Source organism: Scatophagus argus, chromosome 14 (genome assembly GCF_020382885.2).
Source record: "Scatophagus argus isolate fScaArg1 chromosome 14, fScaArg1.pri, whole genome shotgun sequence".
In the NCBI taxonomy this organism is placed as follows: Eukaryota; Metazoa; Chordata; class Actinopteri; family Scatophagidae; genus Scatophagus; species Scatophagus argus.
Window position 1 is genome coordinate 22,455,879 of NC_058506.1, and position 22,877 is coordinate 22,478,755.

Here is a 22,877-nt window from a genome sequence, read left to right on the forward strand (position 1 = left end):
TCCTTCGTGTTTTCTACCACTTAGCTGGAATGTTTGTGCTCGTTATTAATCTGAGTTACAAAAAAATAAGATTTTATTTTATGTGCATTTACAGAACTCAAACAAACCTGCAGCTGAAAATGTTTCTCTCAGTTTGATGCTGCAAACTGATTCTTGTGTCATGTGGACACAGTGGAGGAGTAAAGACAAAACACATCGACGTCAGTCAGTCGATTCCACTCAGACTGCAGACATTAATACCTGAAGCTGCTGTGACTCATCTGATCTGAATTCAGTTTGGTGTTAAACAGACACGCAGCTGTTCCTCATGAAGCACACAGAGAGAATTTTACAAGAAACACATAACTCTGGAAACTAACACCACGGAGATCAAACTGATCCAGAAACGGCTTTGAACACGATATTGAAACTGTTTTCACAGTGAGAAACTCGAAAAATGTGAAAAACAGCTGTGACTCGAGTGAATTAGACAGGATGTTTCTGAAGGCCTGGGGTTTGTCTTTAAAGAAATGTTCATCAGTAGAGAAGCTTGATACATATGAAAGTCATGTAGTATAAAAACAACAATTCCCTGTTTTTGCTGAACAATTTACATGATTTTACATGATACTGATTTTACTCTTCAGTTTTTGAACAGATGAAACAAACAACGCTGCTGGAAGGTGGATTTTCTGCTTTGTTTCGCCCAGTCTTCAGTCTGTATGCTAAGCTAAGCTAATCAGCTTTGCCGTCGGTAAGAAGGAGAAGACGGGGATTTCACTGCGTTAAGGGTTGACGTGTTCATGACTCGTGATGACATCAGCAGCTGAATGAGACTTTATTTAGACACAAGATTAATTTGTACAAACATCATGAATGTAGAAACCAACCAACCACAGAAAGTAGTTTTGAGATGCAAAATAAACATTTACACATTCTGGTCTAGAATTCAGGGTTCTTCGTTCTGGATTCAGGGACAGTTGGTGTTGCTGTGTTGCTGCAAACCTGACTGTAAACCTGAAGGTGAGAGTTGAGACAACCTGGTGGAAAATTATCATCACTCAATCGTTCTGTTGGTCGGGTCTGCGGTCTGTTTCTGTTTCTCGTTAAGAGTTCATTAGCGTTAGCACAAAGTGAGCAAGCTGCACATGCGGCATCACGAGGAAACAATAAAACTAAAACCACTGCAGGAATATTTTCATAATCCGTCATGTTTCCTGTCAGTCCTGGTGGATCTCCTCAGAAGATCCTGACGCCTTTTCTCGTTCAGAAGCTGCTGGATGCGTTTGTTTTGTGTTCTCTCACCGAACCGCGGCATCCGCGGCACAAAGTAGTTCTGCTGTCCCCTGGTGTCACTGTCCAATCCCACGATCCGATACTGGACCTCGTCCACTGAGTTGTTCTCCTTCTTAGCAAGAGGGTAGAAGGATGATGACGATGTTGGCATTGGTTCAGTTTCTGTCACATTAATTTTAGTTTGAAGGATCCTCTGAGCTGATGTTCTGTTTGGTGATGATAAAGCAGCGATGATGTCATCAGGATCAGCTGACACTGTGGTGGGGAAGTCTGGGATGGCAGACGCCCTGACTGGTGCCAGTGTGGGACTTGGACCCTCAGCAGTTACTATGGGGACTGTAGCAGGGGGCAGCGTGAGAGTGGTAGATTTCCTTTTCAATAAAGGAGGTGGAGCAGTTTTCCTTGGACGTCTGGTAGTAGTAGTTGTAGTAGTAGTACTAGTAGTTGTACTAGTAGCAGTAGTTGGAATTACATCAGGGGTTTCAGAGTGAATAGAAGGATCCTCGTAGGACGAGTGATCGTCATAATCATCGTACTCCACATATACAAAGTCGGTGCTGCTCTCGCTAGTCGGGGGCGGAGTTACTGTGAGGCTCACAGGTGAGGTGCTCATGACATCACTGGTGGTGTACCTGCTGTCAGACCAGGAGGAGGTGGATGCTAAAGTCATCATCTCTGTGGTTAAACTCCAAGAACTAGGAGACAGTAACAAGAATAATCAGGACTCTTTAATGCACTTAAACATGTTTAAACAAAAAACTAAACAAGTTTTCAGGGCCTTTAACAGAGCAGCAGTCATTGAAACTGAGATGTCAGTGTTGAAATGTTAATGGAACATCCCAGGTTGGCTGTCGCCCTGACCTGCTGTTGGACGTCGGTGGATTTGTGCTGCTGAAGTTGGAGTTGCTGGAGTTGCTGATGTTTTCCTTACTGCAGGACTTACAGCACATCTGACGGTACCCAGGAATGGAGCAGTACCTGCTCAACACCTCCATCCGGCAGAACACTGAGCGGTCAGCGCGACAACGCTGCCCTGGAGACCACAAGACCACAAGATGAGACAACAGGAGATCAGTGGGTCCAACATGATGTTTTCAGGGCTATTTATTGAGTTGTCTAAAGACTTTCCAGATGTTTTTCTGCATCATCTCCACTTGGTGTTACCCTGTAATTTGTACCCCATCTGAGTCATTACATCACATCTCAGCTGGTGTGCTGAAGATCGAGTTACAAGATGGTGGGGAATCAGGAGACCTTTCACCCTGCTGGGCAGATTTACCTTTCCAAGAATCACAGCCAGTTGTGCTCATGTCATTTACACCTGTGTTAACATGTTTCTCCGAAATCAAATTATGGGGCCTGAGTCACTGCAAATAAAACAAAATAGACCCAGAACAAACCTGCACCTGCAGACATCAAATGATCTTTTATTTTTGTTCATTTTTCTGTCCTCCTGTTCCAACTATCTCCGACGTGTACCATATACAAATGACTCGACAGTCAGGTCTTACTGGAGGATATCTTTGGATCAGGGAAGCCCGAGCTGGACCTGGACAGCCACTGAATGATGGAGTTCTTCTGGTCTCCTGAGGGGAGAGACACAAACAGCCAGCTAAACACAGACCACTCTCCTGACTGTCACAAGTTATAGTCCATGATTGGTCAATGCCTACCACTGCAGGACAGGGCCTGGCAGGTGCGGTTTGTGATTGGTTGAGGACCACTGCAGTTATGGGCTGAATCCACAGGGCTTGAACACGCAACCTGGCGCTCCTGAGTCCCATTTCCACATGATACTGAACACTGCAAACACAAACATGTCAGTTAGACTTGTTCTGATTCTAAGATGATCAGTTATCAATCTGGTGTCATATAGTCAGAGGGAATCCAACAGGAAAGAACTTATTGTAGAAGAAGTTTAAGGTAGTCCAGAAAGACAGTCCACCAACTAGGCAGGGATTATGAGACAGAAATGTAGATGTAGTCCAGAAAGTGGAAGGTAAAGGCAGTCCAGAGAGACGGAAGTTATGGGTAGGCCAACAAGACAACATTTTGAGGTAGTCCAGAGAGAAGAAAGGCGTAAGTAAGTAGTAAGTAGTCCAGAAAGAAATAATTTGGTGGTAGCCCACAAATGGGAAAGTCTGAGGTAGTCTGTGAGGAAGTTACTCGTCCTGACGAAAGAAGCGAGAGGTAGTCCAGAAAGAAGGAAACTACAGGTAATCCTGATAGAAGAGTCAGAGTCAGTCCAACCATTCTGGAAACCTCCTGATTAGTTTTCTGGTTTGGTGGTTCATACCGGGGTCCAGGGCCCAGCTCGCCAGGAAGCTGGGCAGGGGAAGCGGTTGCAGGTTCGCTTCACATCTGGGCGGCCCTCACCACAGAGTTTGCTGTTTACTGAGCGCTGCTGCTGCTGTCCCACGGCAGTCGTTTGCTGGCAGCTCACCCAGCGACGCTGCCACCCTGTCTGTCCACAGGAGGCGCTGCAGGCCTCCCACTCCCCAGTCACCCAGCTGAGGCGGCAGAACAGCAGGATTTAACACAGCAGACCAGACTTTGTTACGGGCTTTATTTGTTGCGAGAGCATTTTTCTTCTCTTAGCCATTAGTCTCTTAGCAGTGGGGGTTCATTATATCCTGTGCAGTGCTGTCATATAATGCAATATTTTCCTTTTTAAAATACATGGAAATGTTTTAAGTTTGGTGATCTCATTTAACCAATTTACTCTTTACACAATTTACCCTTAAATCTTAAGTGAAAGTTGAAATCTACTGGGGGTGTTTTTTTTTTCCAATTTGAATAGCAGATCATAATGCCATCATTTCCATATGTTTGTCCATTTTGTCATGTTAACATGACTCAAAATGATCCTGTGGTGCTGGAACAGAGCTGTCTGTACCTACAATCAGTGAAAATCAGCCTGAACATAACATGTTACCGTGGTGACCTGTAGCGTGTTACCGTGGCGACCTGTAGCGTGTTACCGTGGCGAGTTGCAAGCATTGGTGTTGCAGTTGCGGCTGATAGCTCTTGGTTTGTTGATGTTGGAGCAAAACATCCTGTGAACCATTTTCCCATCAGCCTTCCTCCTGCAGCCGAACCTTGTGTACTGTTTCCCTGGCAACCAGACAACACTGTTAACTATGCAGCTGTCACCCTGGTAACCACACAGCTAACTACCACGGTGACAGAGTTCAGACCTCCACCGCAGGGTTTGGAGCAGTGTGACCACTTCTTCAGTGCCCACTCGTAGAAGATGGCGTCCTCCTGCACCAGGTTAGACTCTAGTGAGGACCTAAGACGATCCTGGATGATGTACTTATAGGATACTGTGACCTTGGAGTCGCCATGGGAATTCACCTGACAGACAGAAACACACAGACAGATTTAGACTTTAATCTGATGGAATGTGAGCATGTTGGACTTAGTGTCTTGTTGACTGACCATGACCAGAACACTGTACTTCAGTGGCCCTGTGGTCTGGATAGACTCCCGCTCCTCAGCATTGCTGTACTCCCACGCCACACCCATCTCAATCACCACTCGGGATTCTGGGAGATCATCTTCATCGTTGAGGAAGAGGTGACCCGTCTCCTGGTTCTTCACGGCTGAAGCATGAAACAATGAAAACAAGATTTTCCACAAAATGTCGAGCTACAGAAGTTCTTCATGTTGGACAAAACAAGCTCGTCCTCACTTCACTTACCCAGAATGTGAGGAGTCCCTTTAAACTCCTGGATCAAAAGGTGTCGGGCTCCTTTGGGGATCTCGAGGATCTTCAGGTAACCTAGGCCAATCAAAACAATGATCATTAACTGATTAGTCGTTAATAATCAATCAGTAATGAATTATACCGTTCCCATCACTCTGTTGTGTATGGCAGGTCTGGCTTTACACCTCTGGAACAATAAGTTCTGCAAAATGCTGTTACTTTTACAGAATATCAACTTTCTCCATACTGAACGAGGCTACAAGAGTCAATATTTGACTGGAACACTGGACACAAAACCTCAGGAACCCGAAATATCTCCTCTGCTTAGATGTGCTTCAGAGACCTTCTTTCTTGGTGCTGCGGGTGAAGTTTCCTTTGATGATCTTACAACTGGAGTTATCTCCTCCACAGACACCACATCGATCCTCCTGCTGGTCTGAAGCAATTTGCCCATCACATCCTACATGCTGCATGTGGGAAAAGCAAACAAGGAGAGATGAAGAAGAAGAAGATGAAAAATCTGTGATTCTCTCTGGTACATGGAGGAACTGGTCAAACTCCGGAAACTCAAGGTACTGTCAACTTCTTACTCAGACTGCTGCTTTGCCATTTATTGACCTGCTGGTCTTATAAGTAGACCTGAACCCGCCCAAACCACAGGACTCGCGGTTTCTGGGTCGACCTGTGGGTCACTACCTGCTGGTAGAGGCTCATAGCTCGCTTGTGTGACCTGCAGTGTTTTGGGTTGTCTCAGGTCACGTTTTTCACGAGGTCAGTGGACACATGTACACTATATAGACAAAAGTATTGGGCCAGCTGTCCTTCACACCAACAGGAACTTTAATGTCGTCTCATTGTAAACCCACAGACAGCTTTGCAGCTCTAACAGCTTCCACTCTTCTGTGAAGGCTTTCCACAACATGTTGGAGTGTTTCTGTGGGAATTTGTGCCCATTCATGCAGTAGAGCATTTGTGAGGTCACACACTGATGTTGGACCAAAAGGAAAAGGAAGAAATACCAATAGAACAACAGTATATGGTGACTGACCGAAAAGTTTAGAAACTAAATAAAGACCTCACACTCTCCTCGGACGCAGACGCTGTGGGCGTCGCTGTAGGAACACGGCGTCCCATCATGCACCATTCTGTTCATGGAAACCACGGCAGCCGTTTCCTTTGACTGACAGTACAGACGACAGCGCTCATCAGCTGAAAACACACACCGAAATATAACCATACATGAAAGCATTTATTTCACACAGTATTCACAAAATGTAGTCAGAGCTGCTTAAGGTGGAGCATTTAAGGTGGACGTTTAAGAGTTTAAAGAGACAGAAATCAAGATGCTTTCAGACTTTAAAGAGTTAAAGGGAGGAGAGACCACAAGTTTCCTTCCAATAACAGATTCCTGACTGATGAGCTTAACATATGAGCACACACACACACACAGACACACACACACACACACACGTAGAGCAGAAAGGAGACTTTAATCTAATCTTTAAGTTTGGAAAAAATGTGTTCTGTGTGTTATGTGTGTATTTACGGTCAGGGTGTTGGTAAGGCAGCCAGTGATGTTTGGTTCCTTCGTGTTCATAAAATGGATTCCACACTTTACACTGATCCTCCCTGAAAGAAGAAAAACAACAAATCAACCTGCAGAAAAACATAAACTGACGGCTGAGATATCAGCTGGACTCACAGTCAAGTCAAACCGGATGTAAAACTCTGAGTCAGTGGTCACAGGTAACCCAGGAAACAGTGGATCTACTGACCTGAAGTCAGTCAGTGGTGGACACTCGTCTTGGCTGCACAGCTGGAACTCATAGCTGTTTCCAAAGCAGGTGCGCCCCCCATTGGCTGGACTGAGAACAACGACAGGTTAGTCTCTCTGAGTGGTGCGTTTGATGAATGACCTCACAGATGATCAGAGAGACACCTCACTCACGCTGGGTTGTCACAGTGCCTGGCCCGAAACCTGACCCCGCCCCCACAGGTTCTGGAGCAGCTTCCATACGGACTCCATGATCCCCAGCCGCCATCTTGTCTCAGCATGTCGGGGGTCAGCTTCATGCAGAAACCCTTGAAACAGTGCTGCAGCGAGAGCAGGTTAGCCTAGCTTAGCATAAAGGTCGGAGGCAGGGGGAAGCAGCCAGCCATGCTAACATTAGCTAATTATTAGCAAACAGGAAGTGCAACTGAGGCTGATGTCAGTTTCTTTAGTTCCACTCGTATTTGGTCATAAAGACGTCAGTATGTTGATGTCAGATCCTAAAAGTGTCTGACATGTCCTCACCTTCCCTGGTCCACACTTTGTCCCGTCGAGTGGCGGACCTTTCTTGGTCTTACAGTAAAATGGGTTGTTGTAGTCGCTGCACCACAGCTGTTTACAAGGCTCGTGGTTTGGGTACTGGAGACAAACACACACATGCAAAGATATTTAGAATAGACCAGAATGTAGAAATAAACCAGAAACGTCAGCATAAAACCCAGACATACAGCAAGAAAAGCTAACGTTCACTCACACAGCAGGAACAGAAAGGAAACAGAAATCCTGATAAAAACCTCAGGTTAAATCTGAGCCAGAAGAAAAACAATCAGAACCAAAGCGAAAATGTGAAAAATGGATCAGTTCATTACAAACATGATGATCAAAGACGCGTGAGAGAAAACTCAGAGTAATTTAATCATCATGTTGAAATGTTCTGCCAGAACAAAGACTGCTGTTACATCTGATCCAATGTCTTCGTGTAAACTGTCCTCCAGGGACATTTCCTGTGTGATGTCATCAAACGTTTCTCAGTTAACTTCCTAAACAGATGTGGTGTTGGACTGCGACCCAGAACTCACCAGCACCACACCAGGTCACATCTGCACACATCAGGCTCACGAACACATCAGAACACCCATTTAACTGTTTCGGTTCAGAGTGTTTCACTGGCAGGCTTTTTCACCCTAAAACCGATACGTCACATCTATCCTCCAAACTGTTATTGACTTTATTTTTATATCTTGCAGTCTGATCTCAAAGTTTCCTTAAAAATGTGTTAGAATCTGTCAAAAATGACCAGAAACCTCACCAAAGAAGGGGGAGAATTTTCTGTAGAAGTGATGCTGGCAGTGCTAATCAGCGGTGGGCTGTCAGGACCAGCAAGGCCTTCTCTGCTGACCTAAATACTATCAGAAGCACTGACCTACACTTACAACCTAAATTCTAATATTTGTTCCATGAAATTGTATTAATTTATTCCCAACAGTTTATTCTCTTCATTTTGTAGCATTTCTCTGGGCTGCACCGCTTCCAGTACGTGTATGTGGATATTCGATTTTTGTCCAATCAGATTTCAGCCTCTATGTGTTGCCATGTCAGTCTAATCTGCTCAGGGGCTTCAGAATCAGTAGTGCTGGATCACCCAATTTAGACTATGTTAGTCATTGACTGTTTCTTCAACCAATCAGATTTCAGAATCCTCACTGTGAGCATTCCTCCGTCCTCTGATTGGTCGGTCAGAGCAAAAGTCACAGCCAGGTGCGCGCAGCAGTTCTGAGCTGCTCCAGATGATGTACGTGGCTCAGTTGTGGTTGTAGTGTAGAGGTTTGGAGTCTTAACTGTGTTTCTTGTTGTATTAATAATGGTTATTGTCCTCAACACGCAAAATTCCTCTCTCTCTAATGCCACGCCGCGTCATGTTGCGTTTTTGGATGGTATTGATGTTTTCTTATTTATAATTGCGATGTAACAGAGTGGACTAAGTCAGGTATGTCCCCACTGAAGGCCCAGGTACCAAATAGCCCACCACTGGTGTTTCTAAAATCTGTCAAGATTTGAAAGCACAAAGGTCACCTCTTATCAGACAGTCTGTGGACAGACAGGTCGGCTGACAGACAGACAGACAGGGAGACATACTGCAGTACAGAGACTGTATCCTGGTCCAAAGTCAAAGCGACACTGTTGGTCCATGGAGTACTGAAACCCTGGCAACTGAGGTAGCGCTGGCCAGTCGTGGTTAAAGGGGTCATCACGGAGACAGTCGTAGGTACTGAAGAGAGACAGACGGACAGGATGTAGTATTTCTGTTGTTTGCAGTAGCATAAACAATAGTGTCTTATGGTAGTAGTAATACTAGCAGTACTGACTGCAGGTACTTGTGCAGCTCCATCCAGCTGCACCGAGACCAGTGGTATCGATGAAAGGTGGCCTGAACCCGTGGAGACATGATGCTGCCCAAAGGCACGTCGTCAGCACATGCATTTGCCTCGCCGTCATGCTCCATCCCCAACCTGAGACAGACAGAGAGAGGGACAGACAGGTAATGAAGCCAAACTATCAACTACAGTATGCTGAAATGGCAACAAAGCTCTGAACCTTGGAAGGCTTCTGTACGTTATGGTAATGATAAAGGCGAGTCTGTCATCGTCTCTATGTGGACAACTTTGAGTCCTACGTGGACACCTGGAAGTAGTTTTTGTCTCTGTTTGTTTCTCTGTCTGTTTGTTCTCTTTACATTTTGATGTTTAATTGTTGTTTATTCAAAATGTACATTTGTAGGTGAAACAGTTTCTGTCTGTGTGTGTGTGTGTGTGTGTGTGTGTGTGTGTGTGTGTGTGTGTCTTTATGTGTCTCACACGTGTCCTGTTTCGTGGGCAGCTACGAAGGCTGAGGAAAATCCGTCCTCAATGACGAGGACACAACTTCGATGCAAGTGACACATTCCTGTAACTGGAGCATAACCTGCAGAGAGAGGTCGAGAGGCCTGAGGTCAGGGCCTGCCCAGGCAGGTGGTGTTAGCAGTACTACTTGTAGTATCAGCGAAGGCAACAGCAGTAGTACCCTGCATGCCGGAGGGCCCGAACTCCTGCCTGGTCAGGTAGATGGTGTGGTCGTGCTGCTCGGCATGACTCTGCTCCCTGTGCTGCAGATACGACCATCCACAAACGTTCTCCAAACTCTTCTGGGGATTCCCCACGGAGATCAGCTCCTGGGACTGATGGTGGGACACGCACAAGAAACCTTGAGAAATCTTTGTATTTGCAGATTTCACAGGGAGTGTATGCAGGATGTGAATGTGTTCTGTAGTGGAATTCATTATGTCTTCTGTTAAACACAACAAAAGACTGAAAGGACATCGAAAGTTCTTGAACCTGCCACAACAGACACCAATTCCTTGAATAAAATGGAAAATACTGATCAAAGGGAAAAGGTACAATGCAAAACAGAAAAGGCGTCTGTCTAAATGTTCTTTTTACAAACTGAAGCAGCACCACCCCACTAACAGCTTTTATTTATCCACATTTGAAACAGAAACTTTCATAGAGCTAGTTAAACAATCCAATTCAAGTTAAATAAACCAGAATTAACAGGAAGCTCTGACAGGTTGGTACCTTTGGTGCAGACAGCATGACGATTCTGACCAGAACGACGTTGATGTTGGCACCCAGCGAATGATCCTGATAGATCTCGTTAACCTGGAACAGACAGACAGACCTGTGCTTTAATATTTGTAGTAAAACAGTTGATCCATCAGTTTATCTGACCATCATCAGCTTCCGTCGGTCTTTGGCAGACCACAGAAGGTGCACCATGAAGGGTCAGTTTGTGGTTGGAGTGCAGTGTCTCCTGAGGCCACACAAGGCTGGCCTTGATTCTAAATTTTAGGAAATGCAAGAATACAGACTCAAAAGTCTACCTTTCTTTTCAGAAACTTCAGAAACTTAGATGAGCCTTCTAGCACTTTCCGGACCGTGGACCCAAGAGTATCCGGCTCTTGGCACATTATTGGTCTTTAATATTGAAGCTGAAGGCGCTCAAGGTATCATTAATCTTTCTAATTGGATTATGCTCTGCAGCTGTACTGTTACTGCAGACTGCTTGTAGTGGAAACACATCTCACAAGAAGACAAAAGAAGCTGAAGAAGTCACGAGGCTGGAGAAGAAGGCCCCCCAGCTTCGATGGACCAGGAGTACCGCACACATTACATATCTCTCTGGTTCTGCTCCCTTAAGTTGTCAAAATGCAAAGTACCAGTACCAGATGCTGGAGGCCCTGGATATTATGGGGTGTCTTGGTTTACAAGCCTCTTCAGTGGGGGCTGTTGACTGGCAGCGGTTCCCATTTTTCAAAAAGGAGCACCAGAGGCTACGTGTCGCACATCCAAAACGTCTTCGATTTTACACTTTTTTTTCATTCCAACATGCCCTCAGTTCAGTAGCACACGTCTTACAGACAGGCTCAATCCTGCCATCTTTCTTAAAGAGGCAGGGCTATTTAAAGGGCCAGTACAACTAATTTTCCTTCTCAAAATACTGAAAACAAAGATGAGTAAAGCTAACCCTGTAATAACAACCAATATGACGTAACAAAAGCTATTCTATTTAGCACGTTAATTTGAGTGAACACAACGATATTATAAAATAAACAATAAACATGAAATAATAGTTTCATTGTTCTAAAAGCGCTCCAGCCGGGAAACCTTAAGCGAGGAAGCTGAATTGTGTCCCAGCAGTTGAACAGTCGATAGCTTCTTTACTCTAGCATGGATGCTGAAGGGAAGGGAATCTGGTCAACATGAGCCTTGCAGATGTGAAGTCTGCAGGAGTTCACCAACTGATAAAACCAAACCCACCACCACTCATTACTAAGACAACATCACTTACAACTACTACAAAACCCAAAGTCTGTGTTCATGACTTACTATGTTCATGAGTGTCAGAAGATATTTCTGAATGTGATCACGGCCATGGAAAAGAAGAACAGAATAATCCACAGCCAGCAAAACCTGGAGGATGGAAAGAGCAAGAGGAGAATCTTTAGTGAAGCCTGCATGAACAACACTTCACCAGCCTCTTCTTATATTCAATAACCTCAATGTTAAAGAGTTCAGCCTCTTCAATGTAGCGCCGTCGTCGAGCTGAGTCGGATCTCGACCGCAACACGTTCTGGTTCAAGTTCAGAGAACCTAAAAGTGGACCTGAAGACAAAAAAAGACACATTTCAGTGGTCATAAAAGTCATTGTTACATACAAGTTAATATGTTTTCCTGTTTGTTTTACACTGATGTTTGTGGATCCAGAGGATGGACTGCAACTCTCCTGATGGTCAGTCAGCAGGTCATCTTTATTTCTTATTTTCCTGCTTGGATAACCTCATCTGACTCTTTGGTGACTTCATTGACTCTCGGGGACGTCCTCAGGACCAGACGTCCTGTGGGACCTGACATGAATGCTGTGGCTGCAGGATTGAGTGTTTACTGCGGCACAAGATGTTTTATTGATTACTGCTGTTCAATGAACCAGATGTGATCGTGTCTCGCTGTGTGATGTAATGATGTTTTTGTGCTGGTCACACGTTTAACATCCACCGTCTGCTGGAATGTAATAAACAACAACTTTATTTCCACAGCAGAGGCCACGTCAGGAACGCTGAAGGGTCATAAGCAGACGTGTTTATCCGCTGCTAGCCGGTCACAGTTTTGTGCTTGAAACTTCCATGCTGGTTATTGTTATGTTTGTGAAAACTGTTGACTCGGTTGTGAAGGAAATGACATCAGCAATCAGAAACAGAAGCTCAGAGGTCCCGCTGTGCCGTCAGAGTTTATCTGAGGTAAAAGAAAACTCGCTCCTCATTGGCTGGCGGTGGTTTGAAGGCAAACAGATTGCAGGAGTCGCTGACTGAGAGGATAAGAGATTCAGGAGCTGAACTATCCGTCAACCCTGAGTCCAAACCCTCCAACGCTCTGAACGTCTGAGTGCCACGTCGCAGCTGGCTGACAGTGTGTGTGTTGTGAAGCCCTCGTGGTCTCCGCCAAGCCTCCTGGAACAGTTTCTGTGTTTTCACTTTGATTCTTTCCTTCTGCTCAAACAACTGCAGATATTTTGAAGGAACTAAAAACAGCTTGTGTGTTTGTTCATCTCAGGATTTCACCTTTTGTTTGAAATGTGAAGTGAGGGGCTGAGCTGCAAAACAACATTTCATTTATCAAACTAAATGTGAGGAGATGCATTTCCTGAATAAAGTGTGTGTGAATGTTATCGGGTGTGAAAGGCCTGATTCCACTGGCAGACTCTGAAACTGATTGTGGTTGAGTTCTCTCACCTCGGATGAAGTCATCAGCAGTTTGATTGGCAGCCGGTGGTTTCTTGATGATGGCTGAGGAGCGATAAAGAACGTGTTTTCTTCCTCCCCCTTCCTCCTCCTCTTCCTCCTCTCCTCCTCCTCCTGCCCTTCGTCGATCCAACGGCTCGATGAAAAACTCCTCGTGCCCCATCTGGATCATCCCGGCCTGGACACACAGAGAGCTGTTATCTACTTTTTAAACTGCAGCGAATCTAAAGATTAATCTACTGTGAAACTGTTGTTTAATTTACTGTCACGGCTTTCTGGCAGAAAGGCTGTAGGAGGTCAGGTGACACAGAGTCAAAAAGGACAAAGTCCCTGTAGGGAGGGGGTGGTGGTGGATGATCGGGCCAGACACAGGACTTCCACCCAGGACTTGGTGTCCAAACGTCAATGTTGACTCTGTTTTTAGACTTGGTTGACTTTTCAGTCTTATGTTTAGTTCACTTAGCTGTCACTCCGAACGGCCGCGACTTTAATTCTGCATCGTTCTGAGCTTTAATATAATGTGGACGAGCAACCTGAACAGCGAAATCAGCCACAGACACAAACACTGCTGTTGTGCCATCCTGTAAACATGTTTATCTCTGCTGTAAATCTGTACATTTTAACATTGGCTCTTATGGGGATCGACTCGCTTCTGGAGCCAAACTCAAGTGGCCATTTGAGGAACTGCAGCGTTGGGCTTCCCTTTTCAGCCCTGGGGGTTGCAGCTCAGTTTGGTTTGAGAAAAGATCACGCTTTGAGTTAAAACAAAAAGTGAAAGTTGACTTTTGGCTTCATGCAGGACATGAGCAGTGCTCTCCTGGGAGGAATCCTCTGCTTGTTCAAGGCTTTCTGGCAGAAAAAACTTCCATGTGCACTTCAGCTATTCAACAGTGAGTCAACATTATTTCAGTGTGACTCAGCAGTTTTCCTTCTCAGGTGATCGACAACCTGCAGCATCAGGAATGACCAAAGCGAACGAAGCGACTGACCGCCTTCCTTCCGTTGGGTGTGTTGTCGTGGCCACCTGCAGATCCAATCAGTCGTTGTTGATTTAAGTTACATCAGCGGCTGCAGCAGGAAAATATTTCTGTGTCTCTTTCCTCCTCGTCACTTTTCTTTCCCTCTCCTCTCTTTTCTTTCCTTTCCGTCTTTATGTCTTTGACCGCCTCTCATCTTTCCTTCACATCTGGCTTCAATCAGCCGCCTCAGCTCGCGCTGTAAGAAGTGATGATAAACTGAGACCCAGTCAGCCAGAGTTCAGTGAGTTGAAGCTGTTCAGGTCTTCATGTTTTACAGCGTTTGGCTTTTTTGTCTCTGCAGCCTGAAATCTTTGCTGTCTCGCATGAGTCGACTTGTTTCTCTTCACTGTTTCTCCTCTGCTTTCTCCTGACTTTACTGAATCCTTCTTATCAAAATCTGGATTTGTTGGTTTTGTTCTGAAAATTTTAATGAGCTAGTTTAGTTGTATTGTTATGATTATTGTTGTTATTTATATTTTAAAAAGTCTCCTTCATGACTTTTGGGAAACATTTTTCATCAGGTCATCAGACAGGATACACTTTTCTTTTGTTTTCACTGTAGCTGAAGACGTCTTCAGTGTGGCCTCAGTGCAGTTTGTCTCAGTCTCAGCTAATCTGAGGTCAGCTCATATGGAAAGTCAGGAGGCTCAAAAAACACCAGCAGCTGTCCAAACATCTGCCTCCATCAGCAGCTTCCTCAGAGAGGGTGATGATGATGAGGTTAATGTTTCTAACTGTTATTGGTTTGTCTTTCATGATCTCATCCACTTGTTGTGCACGCGTTTGTTTTTTCCCACTGAGCCCAAACGTATCATCATATAATTAACTCAAAGCAAAAGTATTTCAAAAATATTTTATCTGCCTCTGAGAGAGTTACGAGGGCACCTACCAGTCCATCGCAGTTGCTAATGGCAACAGACGTGTCCTCCATGTTGGACACCTCTCCCGTGTAAAAGCAGTCAGTGTCCTCTATTGGTTGGGAGTGTTTGCGTCCTGACTCCTCCCACCACACCATGGTGGCGGCGGGTGCAACGAGACGAGAGTTTGGACGCAGCCGCACGTGGAGCTCCTGACCAAACACCGTCAGGTTGTAGAAAAGCCCCGCCTCCTCATGCATATAACCCCGCCCCCTTTGTGAGGTGTCAGTGGGCGGAGTCTGATGTGGTGTGGGCGTGTATTCTGTGTAACGGGCGTGTCTTTTGTTCCGATGTAGGCGGTGGCCGGAGACCGACGCTGACAGGAAACGCCCCTCTGAGTTTGTCCTGATTGGACGAATGACACTGAACTCCGACAGGACCTGATGGAGAGAGTCTGAGAGAGAAAAACAAATGTGAGTTTCCTCTCCTGTCAGACTCCCTGTGTCGTTATTCTTAACAGAACTACCAAAATAAGACTTCCTGACAACATGAAACACAAATCATAATGACGGTGACAAATACAAAGTGTGTGAGTGTAGCTGATGCTTCTACAAAGACACATTTCAAAGACACGTAAAAAGTGATCTGAGGCCGTACTGCGGCAGCTCTGTACATGGCTGGATCTGGATCTGGATCTGGATCTGGATCTTATTACCGTGGTCATAAATGTCAGTGGGATTTCTTACTGCTGAAATCGAATCTCCAAGTTATGGTTTCTCTTCAAGGAGAGACGCAGAAAACACTCAAATGACTAAAAGTGTGACTGCAGTCTGGTGAGAAGGATGAATAAAAACCCGAAAACATCTGGAAGTAAGAACCAACCAGAGCAAAGCTTCAACTGAGGCACAAAGGACTGCTATGTGCTTTAACAGGCTGCTCTCCTGTCTGAGGTCATGGAGGTCAGTGGTGTCACACACACACACACACACACACACACACACACACACTCTTAGGATATGATGAAATATGGAAATATGATCTGAATCGTTCACATTCCCCAAACGCCAGAGACGCATAAACACAAAGAGTTATGGGAAAGCGTGCAGAGGAGAGCTGTGTGACTCAGACACAGAACAGAGGAACGTTCCATCTGCTCAGCTGCTGGAACCACGAGAACGGCACTGGGAACACTGGGAGGCTGTCAGCTGCTCGGTGATTGGTCAGTCTGCTCCTTGAGGTCAGAGCTCACAGCCTGGAGGACTAAACATCAACCACAGAAGAAGAAGGAGCTGGACAAGAACTGCCCAATACGACTAACAGGAGTGGAAGAAGTATTAACTGTAGTGTATTTAGCAGGAGAACAGTAGTAGTGCTGATGATAGAGGTATTAATAATATAATACTACTATTAGTACTCCTGCAGTAATATTAACAGTACAGTAGTCACAGTAGTACCAGGAACAGTAAAATGATTAGTAGAAACGATCACAGTATGAGTAGCTTTAGTGGCAGCAGAGTACTAACAATAGCAACAGCAGTACTAGTAGCATCAGTAACAGCGTACACACAGCAGCAGTAGCAGAACAGTCACAGTAGTAGTAGTACTAACAGAAGCAACAGTACTACCAGCATCAGCAGTAGTTTGAGCAGCAACTCTCACCTGTGCTGTCAGTAATGTAAACGGAGTGTAAACAGCTGATCGACAGCAAAAACACAACAATCAATAATCCATAATGGAACTGGTCCATCCTGACAGAGAGACAGACGGGCAGTGAGAGACAGACGCACTGAGAGCTGCTGTGTGCAGACTGAACTGTCGAACAGACACTCCTCCACTCTGCCTCATTGTCTCCGCCCCTCGCCTGCCTGCCTGTCTGTCTGCCTGCATGTCTGTCTGTCTGCCTGTTGATCCACAGTAACTATGCTGCTTGTACTTTACTTGAGTATTTCAGATATTCTGTTTTCACTGCAGTACTTTTTCATTTTGAAATGTATTTGATCTGCAGTCAAATACAACAAGATGCAGTAATCAGCCCCTGGCAGTACACTGCATACATACATCTACATATATGTTTCATTTACTTTTACTTCATTCAAGTACTATTTATATGGATGACACTCTTCCCAAAGTACTTGTGTTTACTCCCCCCCTCCCCCCAGGCTGATCCTCACTGCGTTTTGTTCATGTGCTACTGCTGAAACACTGCATTACCCAGAGGGCCCCGGGCTCCACCGCCTGCAGGTGGAAGTGTGACGGCCTCGTCGTCATCGTCAGGTCCGACACGTTGTCCTGGTGCGTGATGGGGGTTTGGTGTTTGATTGGATGAGGATGTGAGTGTGAGTCGTCTGTGAGTCGTCTGTGAGCCGTCTGTGAGCCGTCTGTGAGCCGTCTGTGAGCCGCACGGTCCTTCTGTCTGTGCTGCTGCAGTCAGCACCCAGCAGATATAAACATGTGTTTAAGTGTCTAATTATACAAGTGCAGTATTGTTTGGAGCTGCTGTCAGGCCCCGTGTGGTTTGGGTTGCGTCACGGTTCACTCCGTCAGCGGCTGCAGCCTCGTGTCACGTTGACTTTGTTCAGAGTTTGATGGACTGCAGACTCTGTGGGAGTTTTCCTCCAGACTCTACAAACTGGACTGCAGAGTTCATATCGAACTGTTGTGTAGCCGTTAAAACTTCATGTTGTTGTAAAGTGTGCTGCTTATGAATCTGCAGCCAAGTGTGTTAAAGTCGAGCCCAGCGTGCAGCAGCAGCACCACCTGCTGGAGAAAACACTCACCTGCAGTCGGTCTGAGCTGAGCTGAAGGTCCGAGCTGTCACCAGGAAGAAGGTGGATGATGTTCTCAGGGCTCTCAAGTTTTGAACTGAGTTCAGAGTGAGATTTTGGTGGGCGATGGTGGGGGTTTAGTTGGGGTGAGGACGGGGATCTGATCTAATAAATTACACAAAAATTCATACAAATAAAAATATTTATTCAATTCAATTTTAAAGGTGGTGGGATCTTGGGGCATGGGGATATCCATGTCCTCTTCCTGTGGCTCATGGAGAGGAAGTAGTTTCTGAAATCTAAAAAGAGAAACATGTGTAAAGAACTGATTAAGGATTTGTTTTGTGACCTTGATCAAAATTAAACTTAAAGTATTCAATATGTTGAAATCCTGGAAAATGTGGAAACCCTTGCCTGTCTACAAAGTACAGGACATCCACCCCACACTCAGTCCTCTGCTGCACATCAACAAGGGCCTCCTTCAGGGGCAGGTTGTAGAGTCCACAGTCCACAGCCCTGACCAGAAACACCAGTGCTGCCTGCTGGAACAGCTGCACCTCCTGAGCTGTGATTTCTCCAGCCTGAAGGAGCCGGTTGAGGGCAGCTCTGGTGGTGAAGCCAACATTTAGCTTTTCTCCTACCGGACAGAGAACAGAAGAGATAAAGCAAATTAAGTACACGCAGTTTAAACAATATCTCACAATCACAGCCACTTTTTATTCACTAAATGCATCAGGTAGAGACACAGCAATTTGACTTAGCAATCAAAACTAGACAAACAGTAAGTGCACATAGATTCAGCAAGATATGCACAATAAGTGCAAGTGATTGAAGGTATTCCTCTGTAAGCAAGCCATTTTATCCACAGACTACATGTATAAGCCTACATACATTTTATGCCTGTTCCATCACATCAAAGATATCACCCAACTCAAAACAACAATCTTCCCAAAAAGTATATTTGAGGTCAATGAGCACACAGGTTTATCTCCTCCTTATGCGACACTTGAAAGTATTACCTGACATCTTTGAAGACAAATGCAATAATTAATACTATGCATTGTCTGGATAAAATATGATTAAATAGCCATCAATCTTATCTCATTAAGTTTGCAAAGTCCTCCTAGAAGTGGGTCTCAACTGCTTTGTGAATTACTCCTAAGAAAAAACTGTATTTATTTAGTTTAGAAGAAGCCTGCTCTTACTGGTGGAGAAAAGCTTTGTGAATAACAGGTCCTGAGCTAAGACAAGCTGTTAGCTAACATTACTGATTACCAGCCAAATTATTCAGTGTCGGTTCCAGAGAGCTAAAGCTAAACATAAAATGTGCATAATACCAGTCTTGACAAAATGTTACTTACTACCAGATTGATTAGCGAGCTACTGCTAGCGTAACCTCTGCAAACTAACACCCGAGAGTCGGGATAGATAACTAACTAAAGCTTCCATGCTAGTGGAGCATCGCTAGCTTGCTGGCCCAGCTGCTGACTGACCAACATAAAAACATTGATGATAAAGATATCTGGGCTAAAAGAAACAATTCAGTACCAAAATGTATTTACTATAAAAAGGACAGGACTGTACGTAGAGACAATGTTCCCCAGCAACGGAAACCAAAAGATGAGATGACCACCGTCCTCATAGGACACCGTCCTCTTCCACGTCGGTCATCAGAGTAGTGAGATAACGTTGTAGTAGGATGAATACCTGAATCTGACCCGGATACAGCAAGGCTATTTTTGATTGGCTGTTCGGTCGCTATATTCTATTTGATCGGCTGGCGCTTGGCAGGCGCCTTCTGAACTCTGAGGGAACCGACTTCCTACCTGTTCCACTGTTATTAAACAACAACAACAACAACAACAACAAAACTTGGTGGACGTTACCCTGCTAATTCCTCTGCGTGACAAATACAAGGTGTGGCGTGTGAGCGTGTGAAATGGTTTAAATGCGTGAGACTTGAGAGCCCTGTGTTCTGATTAATGCAGCCTTTCAGTCCACAAAGTCTCCATCAGACCAACATGTGAACAGACAAAATGTGACAGTGAACCCCAAACCATAACACACTTAAATGTTTTGGTAAGTACACATTATTTTGAAGCACGTGTGAGGATAACTCGTGAGCAGACACCAGCCACGACCTTCATCACAGTGACATGTGGTTGACTGTATGTTTCCATGCAAACCACTGAGCTTCAGCACTGAAACCACTCAACAAACTGCTTTCATGTCTGCTCTGCAGCACAGCACTTTGAGGCGTAGGAAGGGCCATCGCTGTGTGAAGCTCTTTGTCGTGTGACACTGAATTTGTTTGAAGTGTTCGTGTTCTCATTTGGTTTCATGTGAACGCACTGAGCCGCCCTCACGAGCTTCCCCTCCAGCTTCCTGCTTCACTCCGACAGCCTTCGCTCAGACAGGTAGGACCGAACTGTTCGTGTTCCGCACTGTGGGCGCACCTTTCACATATTTCACTATTTAGCAAAAGTAGAAATACCACAGTTCCAAAATACTTTCAAACATTACTTGAGTAAAAGTATTTGACAATTATCAGCAAAATGTACTTTAAGTATGAAAGTAAAAGTTGCAGCCTTAATGGGCTCAGTTCTTGTTTAGTACTGGATTATTATCACTGATGCACCAGAAGAGCTAATTCGACTCATTTATTCAGTTTAATTTACTTTATTTGTTGTTTTACTTCTTTAAAGTAACACAAGCTGTCAGATGAACGCAGTGAAGTCAAAAGTAGAACACAAACCTCTGAGGTGAAGAGGAAAGTGAAAGGAGAAAACTACATTTAAGTACAAAAACTGTAGTATTTTGGGAGGCAGGATGTCAGGTCATCAGGACCCGGTTTGGGACCTGGTCAGTTCAGGTCAGCACAGACCAGTCGGTACCGGAGGGGTTCCTGAGGAAGACGCTGAACCCCAAACTGATGATGGAAGTCAGTGTAATAAAAAGACAGAATCTTTAATTGTTGTTGTTGTTTGTTTGAAACACTTCATGTCCTCATTTTTATTATTGGTCATCGGTTTCTGATCACGTTAGCAGAGGGTTAATGACAATCAGGACAGTCAGACAAAGAATGTGAGGAAATCAGTCTGTGGTCTGAACACACACACACACACACACACACACACACCACTGAAACTGTGTGTTTCCCCCTCACAGTCATTGAGAGACGAGGTTGCGGAGCCAGCAGAGTTCTGCAGCTGCAGAGTCGACCCCAGGTGGCAGCCATGTTGGTTGTGGTCTGCTTGCTGAGCGCGATGATGACGATGAAGAGTGACGGTCAGTCGGTTTGATCAGCAGACATTTAGTTTGTCTTTTTCTGTCAGTCATCTCAGGGGCGAAATTAAAACAAACTGATCCAGACAGGCCATCAGCTTTACTCAGCTGGTCCGGTCCAGTCAAGTCGAGACGCATTGGGTCACAACCAGCTAGCTGAGTATTTAAACCTGTTGTCTGAACTGCCACCTCGGGATTGGACAGCTGCACCGAGTGCCTCTCCAATCAGGATCTTTGGGATGCCAGACAGGAAGCGATGGCACCAGTCTCACTCAGGGGAGTGCACATCCTACTGGGTACAAACCACAGTCGGTCACATGGGTTTCACTTCTTCAATCCACCGCAGGTCAGGTGGTCCTGATCCTGTACCTGGTACATGACTTCCTGTCCGTCTGACTGACTCACTGCTCGCAATCCCTCTGCTTTTTAAACAGCTGTCATTACTCTACCTATCAAGAGATCAAACCCTGACCTCAACAGGCCGGTCTGGGTAACGGGTTTGTGGGGGCTGGTGCCTGGTCACCTGGTCTCGTTCTGCCTCGCTAAGTATTTGCTCTGTTGTAAAGTGCGTTGAGATGTTTGTGTGAAGCTGACGTTGACGTGAGCTGTTCATGTGTGACCTCTGACCAGCAGCCTCCACACAGAACATCACTGCACACAGCGGCGAGGAAGTCCTGCTGACATCCGCACTGCACGAGAAGGAGCTGAACAACATCAGGTGGACTCATTCCCACCTGATGATCTACCCGAAGAACAACAGGACGAAGTGTCCCCACGGACGCTGCGAGCTGCTGAGTAACGGCTCGCTGAGGTTCAGCCGAGTTCACACCAACGACTCAGGACGCTACAGGCTTGAGGTGTTCAACCAAGAAGGGAAAATACTGGATGCAAAAGACTTCCTGCTTATGGTGGACAGTGAGTGAAGACAGAGAGACACCCGCCATGACTATCAACACTGACAGTATCAACACACACCCCTTTTTCCTTCTCACTGTACACACTTGGTACTACAGTACTCATAACAGTACTGAGAGCAGTTGCACACCACAGAATCTGATCCCTCTGTGAGGCCCAGACAGCATTGATGTTTGCCCACTGATACCTACTAGTATTTGAAACATTTCAAACAGTACACTGCTGAGAGTACCAGTCACCTGTCTGTCTGTCTGTCTGTCTGTCTGTCTGTCCGTCTGTCTGTCGGCAGACGTTAGCAGCAGCAGCCCCAGCAGCAGCCGCAGCAGCAGCAGCAGCAGCAGTGTTCTGGTGCCTGTGCTGATGTGCAGCTTCCTCCTCCTGCTGCTGTCCTTCATCATCACCTTCATCCTCATGAGGAGGCTGAGGCTCCGGAGGATGGTCACAGGTACGACAGCCAATCAGAGCCAACCTGAGCTGACATAAACACCTGGTTAGTCCAAAGTCCGATCATTAACTATCTGCTCTTCAGATCTGCGGCATGATAATGTTTACATGTCCATGCACGGTCACCGTGGCAACAAGAGTAAAGAGGAGGAGAAGCAGCAGACAGAGGAGCACGATTCTCATTATGGTAATACACACACACACACACACACACACAAACAGACAGATGCTAACAGATGCTAACATGCTAACTTGTTCTCCTCTGCAGTTCCCTGTAAGCCTGTTGTTTCCACGGAAACACCAATCACACAGCAGATGCAGGAGGATGCAGAGGACATCTATGTGTAACAACCAATCACAATGCGTTTGCCTTATCTGGACACCACAACTCACCTTCATGCTTCATCCACTGCCTCTCATCAGCTGAGCATTTTTTTATTCTTCTTATATTATTTTTCTATTCTAATTAAACTTGTATGTAGAGTGTGGGAGATTCTGGTGTTTCT

General features: G+C 45.4%; 2 protein-coding genes across 3 annotated transcripts; one reads left to right on the forward strand and one right to left on the reverse strand.

The window, feature by feature from the left end:
- Nucleotides 1–802: 802 nt before the first annotated feature.
- On the reverse strand, nucleotides 803–16,787 carry adamts2a (ADAM metallopeptidase with thrombospondin type 1 motif, 2a). Its single transcript, XM_046410515.1, has 25 exons — nucleotides 16,622–16,787; nucleotides 14,995–15,416; nucleotides 13,078–13,264; nucleotides 11,847–11,953; nucleotides 11,678–11,761; nucleotides 10,367–10,450; nucleotides 9,816–9,969; nucleotides 9,611–9,716; nucleotides 9,122–9,265; nucleotides 8,892–9,024; nucleotides 7,281–7,394; nucleotides 6,933–7,078; nucleotides 6,760–6,849; nucleotides 6,531–6,613; nucleotides 6,060–6,193; nucleotides 5,328–5,451; nucleotides 4,979–5,059; nucleotides 4,717–4,880; nucleotides 4,473–4,632; nucleotides 4,257–4,389; nucleotides 3,572–3,785; nucleotides 2,949–3,078; nucleotides 2,787–2,861; nucleotides 2,137–2,308; nucleotides 803–1,970 (listed from the first exon to the last, which is right to left on the reverse strand). The coding sequence occupies exons 1-25, from the start codon at nucleotides 16,707–16,709 to the stop codon at nucleotides 1,178–1,180; spliced, it is 4,122 nt and encodes a 1,373-aa protein (XP_046266471.1). The 5' UTR covers nucleotides 16,710–16,787; the 3' UTR covers nucleotides 803–1,177.
- Nucleotides 16,788–20,007: 3,220 nt separating this feature from the next.
- On the forward strand, nucleotides 20,008–22,862 carry LOC124070567. 2 transcript variants are annotated; one of them, XM_046410571.1, is made up of 6 exons: nucleotides 20,008–20,144; nucleotides 20,896–21,015; nucleotides 21,643–21,927; nucleotides 22,217–22,372; nucleotides 22,457–22,558; nucleotides 22,640–22,862. In XM_046410571.1, exons 2-6 carry the CDS (start codon nucleotides 20,964–20,966, stop codon nucleotides 22,717–22,719), a joined length of 675 nt encoding a protein of 224 aa, XP_046266527.1. In that variant the 5' UTR covers nucleotides 20,008–20,144; nucleotides 20,896–20,963; the 3' UTR covers nucleotides 22,720–22,862. The 2 variants fall into 2 exon arrangements, with proteins under 2 accessions (XP_046266527.1, XP_046266528.1); XM_046410572.1 differs by having other exon boundaries at nucleotides 21,646–21,927.
- Nucleotides 22,863–22,877: the final 15 nt, after the last annotated feature.

What these genes read in the sequence shown, in the direction of transcription:
- LOC124070567 (XM_046410571.1), top strand. Translation starts at nt 20,964, where the DNA reads ATGTTGGTTGTGGTCTGCTTGCTGAGCGCGATGATGACGATGAAGAGT. An exon ending in GCTCCGGAGGATGGTCACAG is followed by an intron (nt 22,373 to 22,456) that starts GTACGACAGCCA and finishes TCTGCTCTTCAG; the next exon opens with ATCTGCGGCATGATAATGTT. An exon ending in GGAGCACGATTCTCATTATG is followed by an intron (nt 22,559 to 22,639) that starts GTAATACACACA and finishes TCTCCTCTGCAG; the next exon opens with TTCCCTGTAAGCCTGTTGTT.
- adamts2a (XM_046410515.1), bottom strand. Translation starts at nt 16,709, where the DNA reads ATGGACCAGTTCCATTATGGATTATTGATTGTTGTGTTTTTGCTGTCG. An exon ending in GCCTTACCAACACCCTGACC is followed by an intron (nt 6,194 to 6,530) that starts GTAAATACACAC and finishes GTGTGTTTTCAG; the next exon opens with CTGATGAGCGCTGTCGTCTG. An exon ending in AGTACAGTGTTCTGGTCATG is followed by an intron (nt 4,633 to 4,716) that starts GTCAGTCAACAA and finishes TCTGTCTGTCAG; the next exon opens with GTGAATTCCCATGGCGACTC.